The 19462-nt window shown below is 41.6% G+C and overlaps 1 protein-coding gene across 2 annotated transcripts in view; it reads right to left on the minus strand.

The window, feature by feature from the left end:
* Window positions 1-15574: 15574 nt before the first annotated feature.
* Window positions 15575-19462, minus strand: part of LOC139537652 (calpain-5-like) — a 67444-nt gene continuing 63556 nt past the window's right edge. For both annotated transcript variants that reach the window (XM_071339217.1, XM_071339218.1), the window contains 6 exons: window positions 19106-19301; window positions 18815-18937; window positions 18154-18350; window positions 17573-17694; window positions 16476-16612; window positions 15575-16251 (listed from right to left, as the gene is read on the minus strand). In XM_071339217.1, the coding sequence (XP_071195318.1) occupies window positions 16069-16251; window positions 16476-16612; window positions 17573-17694; window positions 18154-18350; window positions 18815-18937; window positions 19106-19301 (958 nt within the window). In that variant the 3' untranslated portion in view covers window positions 15575-16068. The remainder of the gene's footprint in view (window positions 16252-16475; window positions 16613-17572; window positions 17695-18153; window positions 18351-18814; window positions 18938-19105; window positions 19302-19462) is intronic.

Consider the following 19462-nt stretch of genomic DNA (forward strand, 5'->3'; position numbering starts at 1 on the left):
ACAGTTAGCTCCCCCGTTACTGACTATCACACATGCGCACACACACAACAAAGTCTCTGACTAACCTTTCAAGACCCTAGTAGAAGTACTAACTTTCTCCAGTTGTAGTTATTATGGCTCTGACAAAGTAGGAATAACACACCCACTAAGAAATAATCAACGAATACACCAATCTGCAGTGGATTGTCCAAAAATATATTTCAAACAATCACAATAAATATGAGGCAGCAGAATGCAAGTGTTTACTTTGATATTCAATGTAGAGACACATTAGCCTGGTCTAAGATCCGTTTGTGCTGTATATCCAACTCCTATGTGCATTGGCATGTAAAACTGATCTGCAACCAGATCTGGAACCAGGCTAGAGACACATTGACATGATTAAAGTACAGTAGCTGTGGGCCAGTATTCATAAAGCATCTCAGAGTAGGAGTTCTCATCTAGGATCAATTTAGCCTTTTAGATCAGAATCAAAATTGTTATATGGACCTGGGGCCTTATCCACAAAGCATCTCAGAGTGCTGATCTAGTATGTGTCCATATAATATTATTCATCATTATCTAAAAGGCTAAACTGATCTTAGGTCAGCGCTCCTACTCTGAGACGTTTACAGGCCCTGATCATAAATGAGCATTCATACTCTAAGACGCTTTGACTTTGGACCATGGGTATTCTGGGCATGTCCTTCCCAGTGTCAGCTGCTGCTAGGGAGAACACTACAAAATAACTCGCCCACAATGATCATAGCCAGCTGCACAAGAGAAAATGAGGAGAGCGAGGGGGTCTATCTATGCAACGCATAATGAAACTCCTTAAAAATGTAGGTTGCACAAAAGCAACTGAAGCAACTGTGCCATAAGGCACCATTCATTTAATTGTAATTACCATTTATTTTTTATTTTTTAACCTTTATTTAACTAGGCAAGTCAGTTAAGAACAAATTCTTGTTTACAATGACGGCCTATGAACAGTGGGTTAACTGCCTTGTTCAGGGGCATAACGACAGAATTTTACCTTGTCAGCTCGGGGATTCGATCTAGCATGCTTCGGTTACTGGCCCAACACTCGAACCACTAGGCTACCTGCCGCCCCAAAATGACCTATACAGGTACTTACAGTGCCTTCGTAAAGTATTCAGACCCCTTGACCTTTTCCACATTTTGTTAAGTTAGTCATATTTTTTAATTAATAACTTTTTTTCCAATCAGCAATCTACACACAATACCTTATAATGACAAAGTGAAAACAGGTTTTTAAAGGTTTTGCTAATTTATTAAAAATAAAAAAACAGAAATACTTTATTTACATAAGTATTCAGACCCTTCGCTATGAGACTCAAAACTGAGCTCAGGTGCATCCTTTTTCCATTAATCATCCTTGAGATTTTTCTACAACTTGGAGCCCACCTGTGGTAAATTCAATTGATTGGACATGATTTGGAAAGGCACATACCTGTCTATATAAGGTCAGACAGTTGACAGTGCATGTCAGAGCAAAAACCAAGCCATGAGGTCAAAGGAATTATCTGTAGAGCTCCGAGACAGGATTGTGTCGAGGCACAAATCTGGGGAATTGTACCAATGTTTTTTTGCAGCTTTGAAGGTCCCCAAGAACACAGTGCCCTCCATCATTCTTAAATGGAAGAAGTTTAGAACCACCAAGACTCTTCCTAGAGCTGAGCAATCGGGGGAGAAGGGCCTTGGTCAGGGAGGTGACCAAGAACCCAATGGTCAATCTGACAGAGCTCTAGAGTTCCTCTGTGGAGAGGAGAGAACTTTCCAGAAGGACAACCATCTCTGCAGCACTCCACCAATCAGGCCTTTATGGTCGAGTGGCCAGACGGAAGCCACTCCTCAGTAAAAGGCACATGACAGCCCGCTTGGAGTTTGCCAAAAGGCACATAAAGATTCTCAGACCATGAGAAACAAGATTCTCTGGCCTGATGAAACCAAGATTGAACTCTTTGGCCTGAATGCCAAGCGTCACATCTGGAGGAAACCTGGCACCATCCCTACGGTTAAGCATGGTGGTGGCAGCATCATGCTGTGGGGATGTTTTTCAGCGGCAGGGACTGAAAGACTAGTCAGGATCGAGGGAAAGATGAACGGAGCAAAGTACAGAGAGAAGGTTCACCTTCCAACAGAACAATGACCCTAAGCACACAGCCAAGACAACGCAGGAGTGGCTTTGGGACAAGTCTCTGAATGTCCTTGAGTGGCCCAGCCAGAGCCCGATCGAACATCTCTGGAGAGACCTGAAAATAGCTGCGCAGCAACGCTCACCATCCAACCTGACAGAGCTTGAGAGGATCTGCAGAGAGAAATGGGAGAAACTCTCCAAATACAGGTGTGCCAAGCTCGTAGCGTCATACCCAAGAAGACTCAAGGCTGTAATTGCTGCCAAAGGTGCTTCAACAAAGTACTGAGTAAAATGTCTGAATACTTATGTAAATGTGATATTTCTGTGTTTTATTTTTTATACTTTGGAAAACTTTTTGCTTTGTCGTTATGGGGTATGTGTGTAGATTAATGAGAAAAAAAGGATTTAATCAATTTTAGAATAAAGCTGTAACGTAACAAAATGTGGAAAAAGTCAAGAGGTCTGAATACTTTTCCGAATGCACTGTATATATAAGAATGTCTCATCTTGCTTTTGTGTAATATCAGTGCAAATAATGATCCTCACACAGAGCACCGTGTGGAGGCTAAATACTTCTCCTCATACGAGACACCATTTCATTGGACATCTTTACAGCTGGGTTCATTTTAGCGTCATGCCTTAGCCATGTGGCTCAGCTGGTCATGTATTCAGGTGAGTGAGGGTATGTTGGGCTGGTGCTGGAGATGATGAATACAAAGTTGATAAATTGTGAAATGTCCCTTTAAGGGCTTATTTAGATTCCTGGGGCTAATCTCTGTGCTTATACAAACCATAATTTAATATTGGCCACTGAATCATATCCTCCCTGACGGCAGATCTCATTGGGCTGCCTTTGGATCAAAGACTTTGTTTACATCCATAATAACAGTAGCCATTTTGTCTCCATAGGCTACATACAGCAGGACACAGGGGGCATGGCCTGGATCCATTTCTGTACCTAGCTCCTTCCCCTAGGTCCTACCGCTTTTCATGTCTACTGCTCATGAAGGACTAGATAGGGGAAAGCAATATGGCATAACTCTGTAGCCTACGCTGAAGGCTAGGCCATCAACATATTGCTAACTATCTGTTTCCCTCAGATCTCGGAGCCAACCGGGTGAACCGGGAGAACAGAAACATCCTCCCTACATGTGACAGGAGAGGTTGTCACATAAGGAACATATGGTACAGTTTACCAGCGACTCCTCCCATTTGCTGCCCAATAAGTAGATTAACATTGGGTTTAATGATATACTGTACGGATCTGCTGTGCTTTGAATACAGCTACATTGAATGCAACTCAAATATTTAATTGCAAAACAACATGCAAAACGTAGCAGATCCATAAAAAGGATTACATACACTCCCATCTATATGTAATTGGACAGTAAAGCTAACATCTTTTGGGTTATGTTTTGCCCAATAGTAAATCAATAAATATTTATCCTCATATGTGGCACCATTTCATTGGACATCTTTACACTTGATATTAGTGTCCAGACTAGAGTCACAGCTGGGTTAAGTGCAGCATCATGCCTTACCCATGTGGCTCAGCTGGTCATGTAGTCAGGTAAATGAGGGAAGGAGGAAAAGAGGGGAGGAGGGGAAGAAGAGAGGAGGGGGTAAGAAGTCTGGGGGTTGATTTGTTTGATTTGTTTGAGAGGATTTCAAAATATCAGATCCAAATAAAGGATTAGATACACTCCCCTCCATATATATTTGGACAGTGAAGCTAACACTTTAAATTAGTCTCGGTGGTAGGGTTTGCAGGGAATAATAATAAAGGTATACTCTTTAAAAAAAGTATGTATGTCTATGTAGGTATGTGTATGTATATATGTGTATATGTATGCATACGTGAATGGATATATATATTTACCCAAAAAAATATGGGGGATTGGAAATGATGCAGACAATTACATTGGAAACAACATTCTTTCCGCAATATTAAGCTGATCCACCCCCCCCCACAAAAAAAAAAAAAAAAAATAAAAAACAACAAAAAATATAAAAAACATAAAATGAAAAAAAATATTAGTCTCTATACTCCAGCATTTTGGATTTGAGATCAAATGTTTCATATGAAGCGACAGTACAGAATGTCATTTTTTTCTTCATACATATCTGTTTTACTGTTTAGCAATGAAAGCACTTAAAAAGTTTAGTTTTGGTCCCATATTTCTTGCACGTAATGACTTCTCAATGTTGTGACTCTACAAACTTGTTGGACGCATTTGCAGTTTGTTTTGGTTGTTTTTGGGTTATGTTTTGCCCGATAGTAACTGAATGGTGAATGATGACTGGAGTAATAAGATGTTTCTGAACACTTCTAAATTAATCCTGATAATGCCATGATTAACAAAAATCATGAATCACAAGCTTGATTTAGTCATTGCATGCAAGGAATATGGGACCAATATTTAACTTTGACTACTTTAATACACTATGAATTTGTCCAAATACTTATGACTTCTTCAAATGGGGGAACGAGATACATAAAGTGCTTTCATTTCTAAATGGTAAAACAGATATGTATGAAAATACCCTAAAATAAAAGGTGACATTCTGAAGTGTCGCCTAATATGACACATTCTATCTAAAATGCTAGAGTATAGAGCCCGCCAAAAATATGTATGCTTCATTGTCGGAATACATATGGAGGAGACTGTATAGTGGCCCTTTGACTCTGTATCAACAGCTTTATAGTCCATCTGGATGGTAGTACTGCTCCTCACACCACACTCATGCTAAATCAGAGCCTCTTATCTAGCACCACAGGAGGCCAATCTGGCAACCCATTCCAGCACGGGCCCAAATGTAAGGCTCTCACCCTTCCCAACTACAGGGTCAGGCAGAAAGACAGCTGCTGGGTGTCAAAAGGCACTTCCTTTCCTCTTTGGACCCATATTCATGAAGCGTCACAGAGTAGGAGTGCTGATCTAGGATCAGGGCCCGTATCCGGTGGTGGTACCCAAAGGTACCCAATTGTCATACTTGAGTAAAGATACCTTCATAGAAAATGACTCAAGTAAAAGTGAAAGTCACCCAGTAAAATACTACTTGAGTAAAAGTCTAAAAGTATTTGGTATTTATATACTTAAGTATCAAAAGTAAATGCAATTGTTAAACTATACTTTAATATCAAAAGTAAAAAGTAAAAGTAAAATAATTTCACATTCCTTATATTAAGCAAACCAGATAGCACAATTTTCTTGTTTTAAAAATGTACAGATAGCCAGGGGCATGCTCCAACACTCAGACATAATATACAAACAAATTATTTGTGTTTCGTGAGTCCGCCAGATAAGAGGCAGTAGGGATGTTCTCTTGATTAGTGTGTGAAAAGGACCATTTTCTTGTCCTGCTAAGCATTCAAAATGTAACGAGTAATTTTGGGTGTCAAGGAAAATGTATGGAGTAAAAAGTACATAATTTTCTTTAGGAATGTAGTGAAGTAAAAGTAAAAATGGTCAAATATATAAATAGTAGAGCACAGATATCCCAAAAAACTACCAAAAAAGTACTTTACACCACTGCCCGTATCCACAAAGCACATCAGAATAGGAGTGTTGATCAATAAAATGAATTATCTAAACCCTTACTCTGAGATGCTTTGTGAATACAGTCCCTAATACTTACAGTATATGGCATCATTTTTTCTATGCTAAAAGCAGAAACATTAACAAAACTACTGTATAGTCAGTCACAATTGTAGCAGCATTTGTTTACAAACCTCCTTTTGCACAAATCAACAATATTCCCAATTTGTTTTGGTCGTGTCAGTTATATGAAATAAAATCTCAGTCAATGCACCGATACTGGCCTAGCCTCTACCTTTGCCGATCTGAAAGTATTCAATAGCCATCAGCAACATGGTAGGAGCGTAATCTATTTCTCTTGGAGGCTGGATAGTCTTTCTGACATATTTGTTAACACAATGGACACCAGCCCTGGTTCTGGAGAACTATATGGGTGTATTGTATATGGTTACGCAGGCTTTTGTTCTAACCTAGCTCTAAAACAAATTTTGGTCATACCCAGTGACTCTAGTCCTTCCCATATCAGAGGACAGGAAAACTAACCAAACTGGGATCCAGTTGAAATAGCTGAATGATTATGACTAAGTGGAACAAATGTGGCTTTGTTGGTTTAGCCCACATTGTTCAGTGAAACTGCTGAATCTTTATGGACCTAAGAACAAACTAGCTGTTTCAAAAACTTACGGCAGCCTCTGTTTCAAAATAGCTGTTTTATAATAGCTGTGACTCATTATTGACATACTGTATATACCGAGTGGCCTCTGAGAGCAGCATTATAGGATATGAACACAACATACTGTACTCTCAGATTAGCTGTTGAGCCTTTTGGCATTAGAGAGTCCACACTTTAGTCCTACAGTATGTACTGTATGGATCTCTCTCCGTGTGTGTGTGTGTGTGTGTGTGTGTGTGTGTGTGTGTGTGTGTGTGTGTGTGTGTCAAATCTATGTACACTATATGAAGTAGAGGAGCAGATGTTTCAGATGATCCTCAACCCCCTACCCAGCAAGTACAAAATTGGCCATATTATTTGGATCAACATCAACAGTCCTGAGAAAGACATCCGAGTTTGTTTGTGACCTGGTTAGTTTTGTCAAATGTTCAGAAGCTCATAATGATTCAAAACATAATTCTTAAGATTGTTAACATCATCCTTCCTCAACAGGTTTAGGACCAAGGTAGTACATGACTGTGACTTTGAAACAACTCTTGAAATGGCTAGCTAGTTATTATGTCCAGCAGTTTCACTGAACAATGTGGGCTAATTCAATGAAGCCACTAAAATACAAATATTATCATCATTATCATTCAGCCATTTCAGCTGAATCTGAACTACACTTCAGTTTGGTTAGTAGTCTTCCAGTTCTCTGATCTGGGAAGAAACTTCTACCCAAGTAGAGTCACTATGACCCAGGAACAGTTGAGGCCAGTGTAGGGTCATATTCATTAGTGCACACCGCATCAAAACGTTTGCAACGGAAAAAGAAAACAATCCTTTAGGCCCGTTTGCTTCTGTTTGGTTCCTAGTGAATACGACCCAGATAGGAAGGGGATAACAGCCTGAGCATGGCCTCCATTGCCTGAGCTATTATTCCATCTCACCAACTACACTCACTATGACCCAGGCCAGGAAGTAAACACACAGACGGTGACCTGGGAGGCTGAAGAGTCATGTAGGCGGACTAATAACCAATCCAGAAAAACAGCTTCTTTGATGACAATATCAAGACCAGGCCATAAAAGACTTCCAAGCACCCTGTGAACACCAATATTCTCTGATCAATGCCAGATGTCCTCTTTAAAAATGATGCGCACGTGGAAATCTAGAACTTTGATACTTTAAGCGCCGACTTCATGCACCTTTTCACTTCCCCATTCTCACTCACGATCATTTCAGGTTGTACTTTACTAAGTTAATTTAATCATATCACCGACTTGGTTTATTCAAAAAAGGTACAGATCCACTTAAATACACATTCTGGCAATAAACACACACACAAACCTGAAGGTACACACACACAGAAAGAGTCACGTTCTGTTTCTTTAAGTGAGATTATAAATGCTCCCCTTTGAGGCCTGGCACGAAGGGAGCATGCAGTGGGGGTGAGCTGGCTGTGAGCGCTGAGTGAGCCATAAGAGGCTTTGGGTAACTAATGCCTGAGGAGAGGCAGCAACACTGAGCCCTGGGCCAGCTAAGCCCTCAGCCCTGACCAACCAACCGCTTTTCTTTACTTTATTTACTTCCTTACTTACCACTCAAGACACTCGGGTTCTCCTGTCTCCTCGCTTTTTCCCTCTTTCCTTGTCCCTCGCTCTTCCACTCTGGTAAGTCCAGGTAACTGGTAACAGCCAGGTAGCAGGTGAATCGACGGAAAGGTGTAAAGAAGCAGGATGAACAAAAGAAAATCTCTCTCTCACTTTTTCCACTTGCTGCGGTCTCTGTCCCTTTTTGTCCTCTCTCTCTCTCACATGCTCTGCCCCTCCTCTTCTTCTTTCTTTCTCTCCAAGGTACCTGTTGCTGCCTGGCGTCCAGTAGAGGAGTGACTACAGTCTCTCTCTCTCGATCTCTCATTCATCATTCAGTCAGTCCGCTGATCCCTATTAGCAGGGAGGCAGGCTACGTGCGCCTCACAGCCACAGTGACCAGCCACTTGGAGGGGGAGGGGGACTGAGAGGTCATGGGGTGGCAGGTGGTGCCGGACTGATCAGGGCCTGCACCTATTGTCCCACAATTTTTTTTAAACATTGTACTGTAATATTTATGCATGAGGAGGAGGGTTAACACAGTTGTGTAATTCCACCAGGCCTATGAATAGGGTACGTTTGGGGACTATGTGTATGTGGCAAGTGATGATGCCATGTGAAGACTGAAGGTTTTGTTCTAAAACAGCAGCTTAACTAAAGTCAAATCAAAATGTATTGATCGCGTACAAAGTTTAGCAGATGGTGTAGCAGGTGCAGCGAAATGTTTATGTAACTAGTACACTCCCCTCTGTATATAGGACAGTGAATCTAACATTTGTACATTTGGCTCTATACTCCAGCACTTTGGATTTGACATCAAATGAGGCGACAATGCAGAATGTCACCTTTTATTTGAGGGTATTTCATACGTATCTGTTTTAACGTTTAGAAATAAAAGCACTTTATGTATCTAATATTATTATTATTATTATATTATAGTCCTCCCAATTGAATAAGTTTTTTTCTTCATATGTATTTGGACAAATTCACTTATAGTATTAAAGTAGTCAAAAGTTTAGTATTTGGTCCCATATTCCTAGCACACAATGAATACATCAAGCTTGTGACTCTACAAACATATTGGATGCATTTACAGTTTGTTTTTGTTGTGTTTTGGTTAATGTTTTGCCCAATAGGAACTGAATGGTGAATAATGTATTGTGTCACTTTTATTGTAAATTATAATACATGTGTTTCTGAACAGTTCTAAATTAACTTGGATACTACCATGATTATGGATGATCATTAATTAATCATGTATAATGATGAGTGATAGCTTCACTGTTCAAATAAATACAGAGGGGAGTGTAACTGTATAACGAGACACATGTGACTACACCAGGGTTGGGGTCAATTCCATTTAGGAAGTAAACTGAATTACTTTTACTTCCTGAATTGACTGAATTAAAATGGAATTGACCCCAAACCTGGACCACACATTGGCAGACATTTCTGACAGATCAAATTGAAAAGCAATAAGGTTTCATCTTTTATTTGAAAGTCATGCCACAAGTTGACATAAAATACAAAATGAAAATAAATTATTTCCAGATCATAACTGTAAAATAACCACAGTGTAACTGAGAATCAAATCGAACAAATGCATACGGTAACAAAAAAAGACACACAGACAAGCATACAGTACATAAGATCCAGCCTTTCGATGTCTAGCTATTAGTAAACATATAAGCGTAGAGAACACAAGGTTAAGTGGATATATAAAATTAGCAAGAGTATAAAATATTGATAATAAAAGACACTTGTTATAAAGACAATATTATCTTCTATAAGTTTCACCATGCAGTATATTCTAGTCTCAAATTAATACACATTGGCAGAAAAGTACAAGAGAATCACAAGCTCATTCGTCAAACGCATCAGACTCCATATTGGAAAACATGGCCGCCAATGATAAGAACACAGGTGTTACTTGTCTTGGTAAATTTGACTCAGCAATGTCATACAGTATACATTATGCTATCGTAAAGATGATGTAACACCTGGCATAACCGTTAATGAAGTTTCATGACCAATGTCCTTAACATGCAGCAGTATGCAGGCAAACGAGCTCAAGGCAGCTCCAAGGCTAGCTAAACGAGCTAACCTATGTAAATCATTGCACCATGTTGACCTATGTGTTCAACTGAAACATATAAAGTACTGTTTTGCCATTACACAGGCTTTAATAAAAACACAAAATCAAAATAAATCGTTAACACACTCTGCAATCATACGTTTTCGGTATTCCTCACATTTTTCATGTTGTCCATGTCCAACAATAATGAAACGTTAGTTTAAAACGTAACTAGATAAGTATCCATCTTACACGTATTCTCACGGAATATTGCCTCAAATGTCTCTCAACTATTATCCTCTTACCTCTGAAATAAATGTCTGGAATATATTGTACAATCTCTCCCAACTGGGATATCCCTATTGTGATTGTGGATAGGGTGCTTGTCTTTAATCTCAGAGTTTACAGACCGCTAGGGACTTAGCACTACTTCCACGTTTATCAAACTGGTGTCAGAAATGGGATAGTGCTCGTGGCCTTCGAAACGTTGTCCTGTAAGACGCAGACCTTGTGACAAACACTTTGGTTGCTGCCACTTTCATATACAGTACATAATGTTTAGAATGCTGAATTCAAATGTTCAGAATCTGTAAAATACATGCAAGTATGCAACATAAGCTGCATCAAAGTAGTAACAATGTTTACAACACTTTGAATAAAAAAGATATTATCTTTGAAAATCAAACTGTGCGAGCTGATTTGAAGTCGTTTGCTACATGCGTTGGTGTTATTGGCTTGATATAAAACTGGACAAACTTCTGAATGTTCTGATGTGTTTTTTGTACTTAAAACATTTGGCATGGGCCATCAGAAAATATATACAATGCAAGAAAACCCATACAACAATGCTAACCAGGCAACCAGATCAGTGAATTGACACTCCGCCCACCCAGGGTAAACCAATTGTACCTTGAGTGACTGTTGCTTTTGGCAAATGATAAGAATGCAATGAGATCACAAATATCATACGTTTTTGTCAAAGACACAAAAGAAAGCATATTGGAACGTAAAAGGTCTGACAATTCTCACAATGTTTAACTAGCTACATGTACGTCCACCAATGTAGCAAACAAAGTTCATAAACAGTAGAACTCTAACCAACAAAACACATCTCTACAGTACAACAGTCTTTTTCCTCAGATCTATTTTGGCACATATGTGGCACATACTTCACATTAGTTAAAAAGACCAGCAATGGTCTACCCTATGTGATACAACCCCTTGGTCCTGGGGCCTATAATGGTTCAGATATGGTCAGAACAGAACTTGCAATACGGCATTAGCTGATGATAGGGACTTGGGTTAATTAGCCAACTTCAGACATTGTTTGTATGTGGGGGGCACAACAATGTTGTGAAACTGAGTTTTATAAATAACCAAAATGGCTGCTGCTGCCAACTTGCCCACCACTGGTGCCCCTGATTCGAGGAGAACCGAGTGCCAGTCTGGCTGAATGGGCACACGTTGCCGCATCGTGGCAACAGCCAACTAACCATTACCCCTTTGGCACGAAGACCTCTCCTTCCCCTACCATGAAAGACTAATCTACTTGGCTTGGCACAACGTCTTTTAACCCTGCCACACCTGCATCCGCTCTATGGCACTCTATCACTGTTACCTCTACCTCTCTCTACCTTGATATACCGTCCATAGCATTAGACTCTCTGTAACACATTACTTAAAGAGGCTGTACAGAACATTGACCTCTGGGGGTGATCTTGAGTCAAAAAGCATCCCCTAAATGGAAGAAATATTGCCCAGAAATGACCTCAGACAGAGAGGAGCACACCACTCCCACACCCATGAGGGAAAGCATATTTTTAGCCTAAAACTAAGGGGTGTTTGGTTTCATGAGTTAAGAAATTGATTGTGATATCATTACACTTGATTATCTATTGATTGATTGCTAACAATAAAGCCAAACTTTGAGGGAAACAATAAGAAATTCAACTTCCATACAGCCTCGTCATGCTTTATAACATGGTTATAATGCATTGTAAGACTTGTCATAAGCATCTATAATGTCTTGTTATTATCATCTCAAAATTATCCTGAATAAATTACAGTCTATATGAGTAACTTGAAAATGTCCTTCATAGAGACATAACCTATTTTAAGCCTTATAACAAGAAATTATAAACTAAAAGGTTCATAGCGCTTATAACAAGTAATAAAGTATTATACCTGTCAAATTTAATTAAACCATTAGCGAAAACCATCTATCATACCTCTACCCAATTTTTTTTTTTTAAACCACTAGTCTATCTGCCTTAGTCTGCAACTCAACACAATAGAAGGACATATGTCACACAGCATTTAAATGGCGCTTTCGTCATTTGAACTTACAAATGATCATTAATACTAAAAGCATATTGTCATGAATGGTGGGTGTCACTGATTAGTACCTGTAAAGGGACCATTTCAAACCTCTTGATACGATTCTGATATGATGTGCAATAGTGTAAACATGCTGATTCTTACAATACCGTTTGTTTCCCACATTGAAGAAAGAAAGAAATATAGAATAGTAACAATAGAAGAACAATACAAGGACATGGACATATGATTAAAAACAAACTAAGACACATTAATTACACTGAACAAAAATATAAACGGAACATGTAAAGTTTTGCTCCCATATTTCATGAGCTGAAATAAAACATTCCAGAAATGTTCCATTTGCACAAAAAGCTTATTTTTCTCTCAAATTGTGTGCACAATTTTGATTACATCCCCGTTAGTGAGTATTTCTCCTTTGCCCAGATAATCCATCCACTTGACAGGTGTGGCATATCAAGAAGCTGATTAAACAGCTGATCATTACACAGGTGAAACTTGTGCTTGGGACAATAAAAGGCCACTCTAAAATGTGAAGTTTTGTCACACAACACAATGCCACAGATGTCTCAAGTTTTAAGGGAGCGTACAATTGGTATGTTGACTGCAGAAATGTCCCCTAGAGATGTTGCCAGAGAATTTAATGTTCATTTCTCAACCATAAGCCTCCTCCAATATCATTTTAGAGAATTTGGCAGTACGTCCAACCTGCAACACAACCGCAGACCATGTGTAACCACGCCAGCCCAGGACCTCCACATCTGGCTTCTTCACCTGCGAGATCGTCTGAGACCAGTCACCCAGACAGCTGAAGAAACTGAGGAGTATTTCTGTCTGTAATAAAGCCCTTTTGTGGGCTCCCCAGTGGGTGGGCCTAGCTCATAAGTGGGTGGGCCTATGCCCTCCCAGGCACACCAATGGCTGCGCCCCTGCAAAGATGTGAACTCCATAGATTAGGGCCTAATTAATGTATTTAAATTAGTGGAGGCTGGTGGGAGGAGATATAGGAGGACGGGCTCCTATAGAATAAATGGAACGGTATCAAACACATCAAACATATGGAAACCACATGTTTGACTCCGTTTCATTCATTCCATTTCAGCCATTACAATGTGTCCGTCCTCCTAAGCTCCCCCCACCAGCCTCCAATGATTTAAGTTGACTGATTTCCTTATATGAACTGTAACTCAGTAAAATCGTTGAAATTATTGCATTTTGCGTTTATATTTTTGTTCAGTATAATTAAACAAATGTGACAATACAAGTTTTGAAAAATGTAGAAATGCCATTGTTGTTCAAGTAATGAAAAAAAGGCGCTGGAAAAAACACAAGTAAACAAGTAAAAGGGCTTGATGGTTTGATAGACAGAGAGATTGGTCGATGCTCTCCGCATTACATTCAAAAAAGAAATGTCTTGGGAATAATTCACAACTGATGTAGGATCTGTCGTTGTTTCTTAACTGATCCTCTCGACGATGCTGTAAACAATAAATTATTTTTAAAAAGACGTACACAGACATACTATCAGATCCTGCACTACAAAAGTCTCTGCAATCATATCAGACTTTTGAAAAGATACTCAACATGATGACATAGCGTATGGGGCTTGTATCTCCAACGCTTGCCACTGTCAAAGTTCCAGATAATTAGCCTGTGGAAAGCAGATCAAAAGAGCGCGACATGACCTACATGAGAAGATATGCTAACTGTTTGTACCAGTGATGGTTCTGTATGAAGACATAGTCTCTCTCTGTCTTGGCAAGACAAAAAGCCACACTTTTCAAACGACCATTTCAAATAGCACTGAGTTTACAGTGATGCTAATCCAAAATGTCTGTGTTTCTTTCTGGAACAGTATAGAGTCACAACAGAGTCAGAGCCAGGACCAAGGCTATGGCACAGGTTGTTTTTGGCAGGAGTCGACAGACGGATTTCCTCCCGCTCTTCTCTCCGTCCTCCGCTCTCTCTCTTCTTCCACTCATCCCTATATCCAGCCAAGCCTGTGAGCCCGTCAGAACTAAGCGAGGTGCATGGTGTGTCCAAAGGCACAGACATAACACACGTATGAATGTATGTTCGCAAACATGCACACCCAACCCACACTCCCCCCCCCCCCCCCCCACACACACACACAACTGATTTACGCAGACAGAGGGACAACAGCTACTGTTTCTTGGGTCACATGATTCAAAGGCCCACAAGTCGAAAGCCCAGGTCACATGACAGGAGTCCCAAGACTCAGGAAGTGTCAGGCAGTGGCGTTGCCATAGAGAAGACCGATTGACGTGGCACAGTGGCGACTGGCGCCGGCAAGAGAGGGAGAGAGAAGGGAAAGCCTGATCTGTCTTTGGTCCCGTAAAGCACTTGATTATGGCAGGCGGAGCTCCACAGTCACTGGGGCATATCAAAAGCTCCGGTTGCTAAGCTACGAGTGTGTGTGTGTGTGTGTGTGTGTGTGTGTGTGTGTGTGTGTAAAGGGGATGGGGGATGCGCAATGCAGGCAGTCTTTTTTAGCCATGCTAAACTCGATATCGTCCATGGCAACCGGTAGAAGCGTAGTCCGAGGGGACGGGAGTGGGAGGAGGAAAGGGGGATGGATGGGATGGAGGGGGGAGGAGGCAAGGCTACACTCACATAAACACCAGCAGTCATCGGTGCTTTTGGCCTCACTTTCTTGGTAATTGGCTTGTTTTGTGAGGACTATAGGTTGCCTCCCAAACGACACCCAGTCATTGATGGAAGAAACAGTAAAGGCTGATAATATGGTCTTTCTGGGACTACAATGGGGCTGCGACATCAGTCAAGAGACAGAGTACAAAACACTCAGCGAATAGGATGGATAGAGGGGGTCCCAGTATACCACCCAATACCATGACCCCCCTCCCACCCGACATATGGCTGGTCCTAAAAAGACACAGGGTCCTAAAGAGACCCACTCAGCTTTAAGGCGATGCTTAGCCCTTAGTGACACTGGGAGATGTATTAGGAGTGCAGGCGCATGTTAAAAGGTATGTGTGTGTGGGAGAGTTGAAGGCATGTAGAGAGATAGGAGTGTGTGATCGTTTCTGAAATCTGTCTTGTCTACTACTTACTAAAACTAAATACTGTGTACTAATCATGCTACATACTATTAAGAACGTACTGTTTAGTATATGTATGCAGTAAGGAACATATCAGTGTACTAGACTCACCCACACTGAGATTGCGTCATCTAATCAGTTAGTTCCTGCTATTCGTTCGTTTTGGTACAGCCCGTCCTCTTATCTGATGAATAGCTTATCATCAGCTGTTGTCAATCACACGTGGGTCTGAAATTATGCTTCTCTTCCTCAATAGTGTGCAGCAAATTATACTAGATGAAAAAATGAAACCAGTATGGCATCCTGAGTTTTAAAGCATACTGTTTGTCAAATACTATGAAACTTTCTATTTTCGCATACTCTTTAGAACGCAAGTACAGCTATTCAGACACGGCCTCTGTGTGTGTGTGTGTTTGTGTGTGCGTGTGCGTGTACGTGTGTGCGAGAGAGAGAAAGAGAAAAAAAGACACCAAGCTGTGTCTGTATATGTTTAGGGGGGCCCCGGGTCGGGTGGAGCTAGATCCCAGGGTTAACAGGTTAATTGCCATGCTCGTTTAGGAGTGGGAAGGGGAGGGGGAGGCAAAGGGTTGTCATGATGACCAAGGTCAAAGGTAACTCAGACATTCCATGGCAAGAGCGGCGACGGAAGGGGCGTCATATGTTGATGAGCGTGGTGCAGGTGATGAGGCGCACGGTGACTGTGCCTGGGAGGTCGTTGTCTTGGCGATTGCCCTTGTCGCGCAGGTGGAGCGTGTGCTGCACCTGCCGGTCGTTAGGGTCACTGAACAGGGTCACCTGACCCAGGAAGGTATCCACAATCACATTCTTATTGTAGATCTATTATGGTATGGCCCAAGGGTAGAGCAGAGGGGAAAGAGAGGAGGGATTTGAAAGAGAAGAAAGAGACAAAGAGAGAGACGTGGAAAAGAAAAAGAGAGAGAGCATAGGAAAACAGTGATAAAAAAAAAGTTTGAACAAAACATATTCAAGAGATAGAGGGATACATATGAACACAAAGACAGACAGACAAGAAAAAGTTCCTCCCCTCCGTCTGTGCTCACCTCAATGTGGATGCCTTCCTTCGGCTTCTTGCGGTAGAACAGCCCTTTGACGTCAAAGTTGGGGCTCCGTGTGTCCTTGTGCACCGGTGAGCGCACCCGCTCCCCCTCACAGGTGATGATGACGTACGGGTCAGAGGCTAGGAAGGACAGGGAGGGAGGGAAGCGGGACAGCTGTCAATCACCGTGTCAATGTACTCAATTATGCAGGCCAAAACCAACTCTAGGTCTAGTCTAATAAATAAATCAATCAATCAATAATGTGTTGTTGTATTGTCCCTGACACCGGATAGGTGCAGGGAAATATGTTATACCCTGGAGAGAATTAGCGTTAAGCACATCGACAGAATTTTCACCTTGTCGGCTCGTGTATTCAAACCAGTGACCTTTCGGTTACTGGCCCAATACTCTAACCGCTAGGCTACGTGAGACCCTTCTCTGGCCATCAGACCAACCAGTAATCAGACAGGTCTCTGACAGGTAGGTGGAAAAGGGTTTTAGTTGCTTGTGCTAGTAAGTAGGTAGAGGATATGGGGAGGGGGAACTATTGAAGACTATATGTACTTGTGTAGATCTGAAAGTGAGGGGATAGGTTTCAGCCATATGACAAAAAGTCTTCCTAGACCTATCAGAGTGCTAGGAAGAACTACTACCAAATTGCTTATACCTATTCAATTCTCTCAGATCTAGATGAGGCTAGGGGTTAGGGGTTGTTTCTGGGCTGAGCCAAAGCCTATTGGACTGACTGTGCAGTATGTCTAGCTGTAGCTAAGCCCCTAGCCACTAGGTGGTGCTGAAGTACCTCCTGTTTTGGCCAGGTGCCTCTTCTTGTTGGGATTGAGACAGTGCAGCTCTGTGTATGACCAGAAAAGTTTAGGCCTTGCATTACCTTGCAATGCAATCTGTTGCGCACACACATAAACCCATACACACAATAGCAAAAAATACTAAAACTCAAGATACCCCTAATATAGTTCGGCCCAGTAATGTGAAAAGGGTATATGCATGTCAGCTCCCAAAGCCTCCCATCCACATGGGTGCATACTATATCTTACTTTACTATAGGCCTACTATTTCCTACAGTAACCTTACTAGCTTACCCCCATTAGAGTCCTGGCCCTGGAGTCCCTCTGCACTCAGAACGTGGACCTGGGTGACCAGCTGGGGGTAACCACACATGCCCGTCCAACACGTCTGGGGGGGCTCGTCTAGGTTCAACTCTCTGTGGGGGAAGGAAAGAAAGTGAATATGGGTGTTATTCATTTAGATGAGGACAATGGCAGTGGATGACAAATTACGTGAAAAAAGTACTGGGTCCACTTAGAGAATGTTTAAATTGATCAAAAAGCAAATATTATTTTACAAAAATATTCAAATTCAACTAGTGTGCATGTTAAAGGGAAAGTTCACTTTCTTGAAGTCTTAAAATACGAAAAAAGTTTAAAAAGTGAACTATCCCTTTAACATGCACACCAGTTACATTTGATACATTTCTATAAAATTATGTTTGCTTTTTTATCAGTTTGAACTGATTCAAATTAAGCATTCATAGAAAAAAAGAATACTGTTCTATTTAATTCAACAATCCCAGTGAACTATCCCTTTAATGTTGGCTATCCCTTTGTAATGGTCAGGAGGTCAGGGGGATGGGGGTGGGGCCGCATGCGGCCGGCTGGTTTACTTGCAGTCTGAAGGCACGTCGGTGAAGACCCGCAACAAGAAGTCACCCTGCTGCCTGGGGTCAAAAGTCGTGGGGATGATGACGTAGCGACCCTCTTTGAGCTCCTTCCTGAGGAAGACGCAGCGCGAGTTGATGTAGATGGAGCCCGCCACCTTCTGCTGGGCCGTGTGCATGCGGTACTTTCTGTTCAGTTCCACCTAGAGGATGGGAGGGTACATAACGTCAGGGTAACATTTTAAAGATAGACTTTAAAAGTAGATATGACGTCTTCATACAGAGATCGACAACTTCCTGTTTTTTATTATTATTTGAAGGATAGAGGCAGAAGCAGGGAGACAGATATAGGAATTGGAAATAGGGCTCATGCGGGGATTGAACCAGGATCCTTACGTCTTATCTATTTTCCTTTTACGTTATGAGTAGAAAGGAAGTGAAGAGAAATGGTTACTATATGGCAATACCAGGAAGTAAAGAGTTAAGAGGTTAAGATGAGAGGCAAAAGGTTAAATGAAACATTCATGTGGAGTGACGGAGTGTGTTCATCTTCCTCTCTCTGTGTGTGTGTGTGTGTGTGTGTGTGTGTGTGTGTGTGTGTGTGTGTGTGTGTGTGTGTGTGTGTGTGTGTGTGTGTGTGTGTGTGTGTGTGTGTGTGTCTGTGTACCCGGTGAATGTCAAAGCCTATGGCCAGGTTATCTCCTTTGCACTCTTTGGTGGTGGCTCTTCTCTCCTTCTGCTGCAGGGCGATCAACACCTCGTCCTCTACCTTCTTCACGTCAAACACAAACTGCAGAGAGAGACAAACACACATAAACACACTGATCCGAACACTCTTCCAATCAAATACAGTACATTTACATTTTAAACATGCAAAGGCACCAACAGAAAAACACATACAAACCTACACAGTACACACCCACACACCCTCCCACCCAACCTCTCACCATGCACCCACCTGTGGGTTCTGCAGGAAGGTAGCCTTGTGGTTGATGCAGCCCCCAGAGCGGTTCCTCAGGGGATCTTGGCGGGGGACCCAGGAGCCCCTCATCACCTCCTCCTCCCAAGTCTTGTGGATGCTCAGGTAGGAGGTGTTGATGAGGCGGCACAGGATCAGGTCTGTGAAGTACTGGCAGAAGTCATCAAACGTCATCCTGGGATGGAAAGGGAGGGAGGGAGGATATATTTAGGATCTAGGGCTAGTTTCGCGGATCCAGATTAAGCATAGTGGTGAGCATGCTTTTTAGTCTGGGACTAGGCTTAATCTGTGTGTGGGAAATGGCCACTAATATTTCAATTGTGTGTGTATGTGTGT

This window comes from Salvelinus alpinus, chromosome 13, assembly GCF_045679555.1.
Source record: "Salvelinus alpinus chromosome 13, SLU_Salpinus.1, whole genome shotgun sequence".
Taxonomy (NCBI): Eukaryota; Metazoa; Chordata; class Actinopteri; order Salmoniformes; family Salmonidae; genus Salvelinus; species Salvelinus alpinus.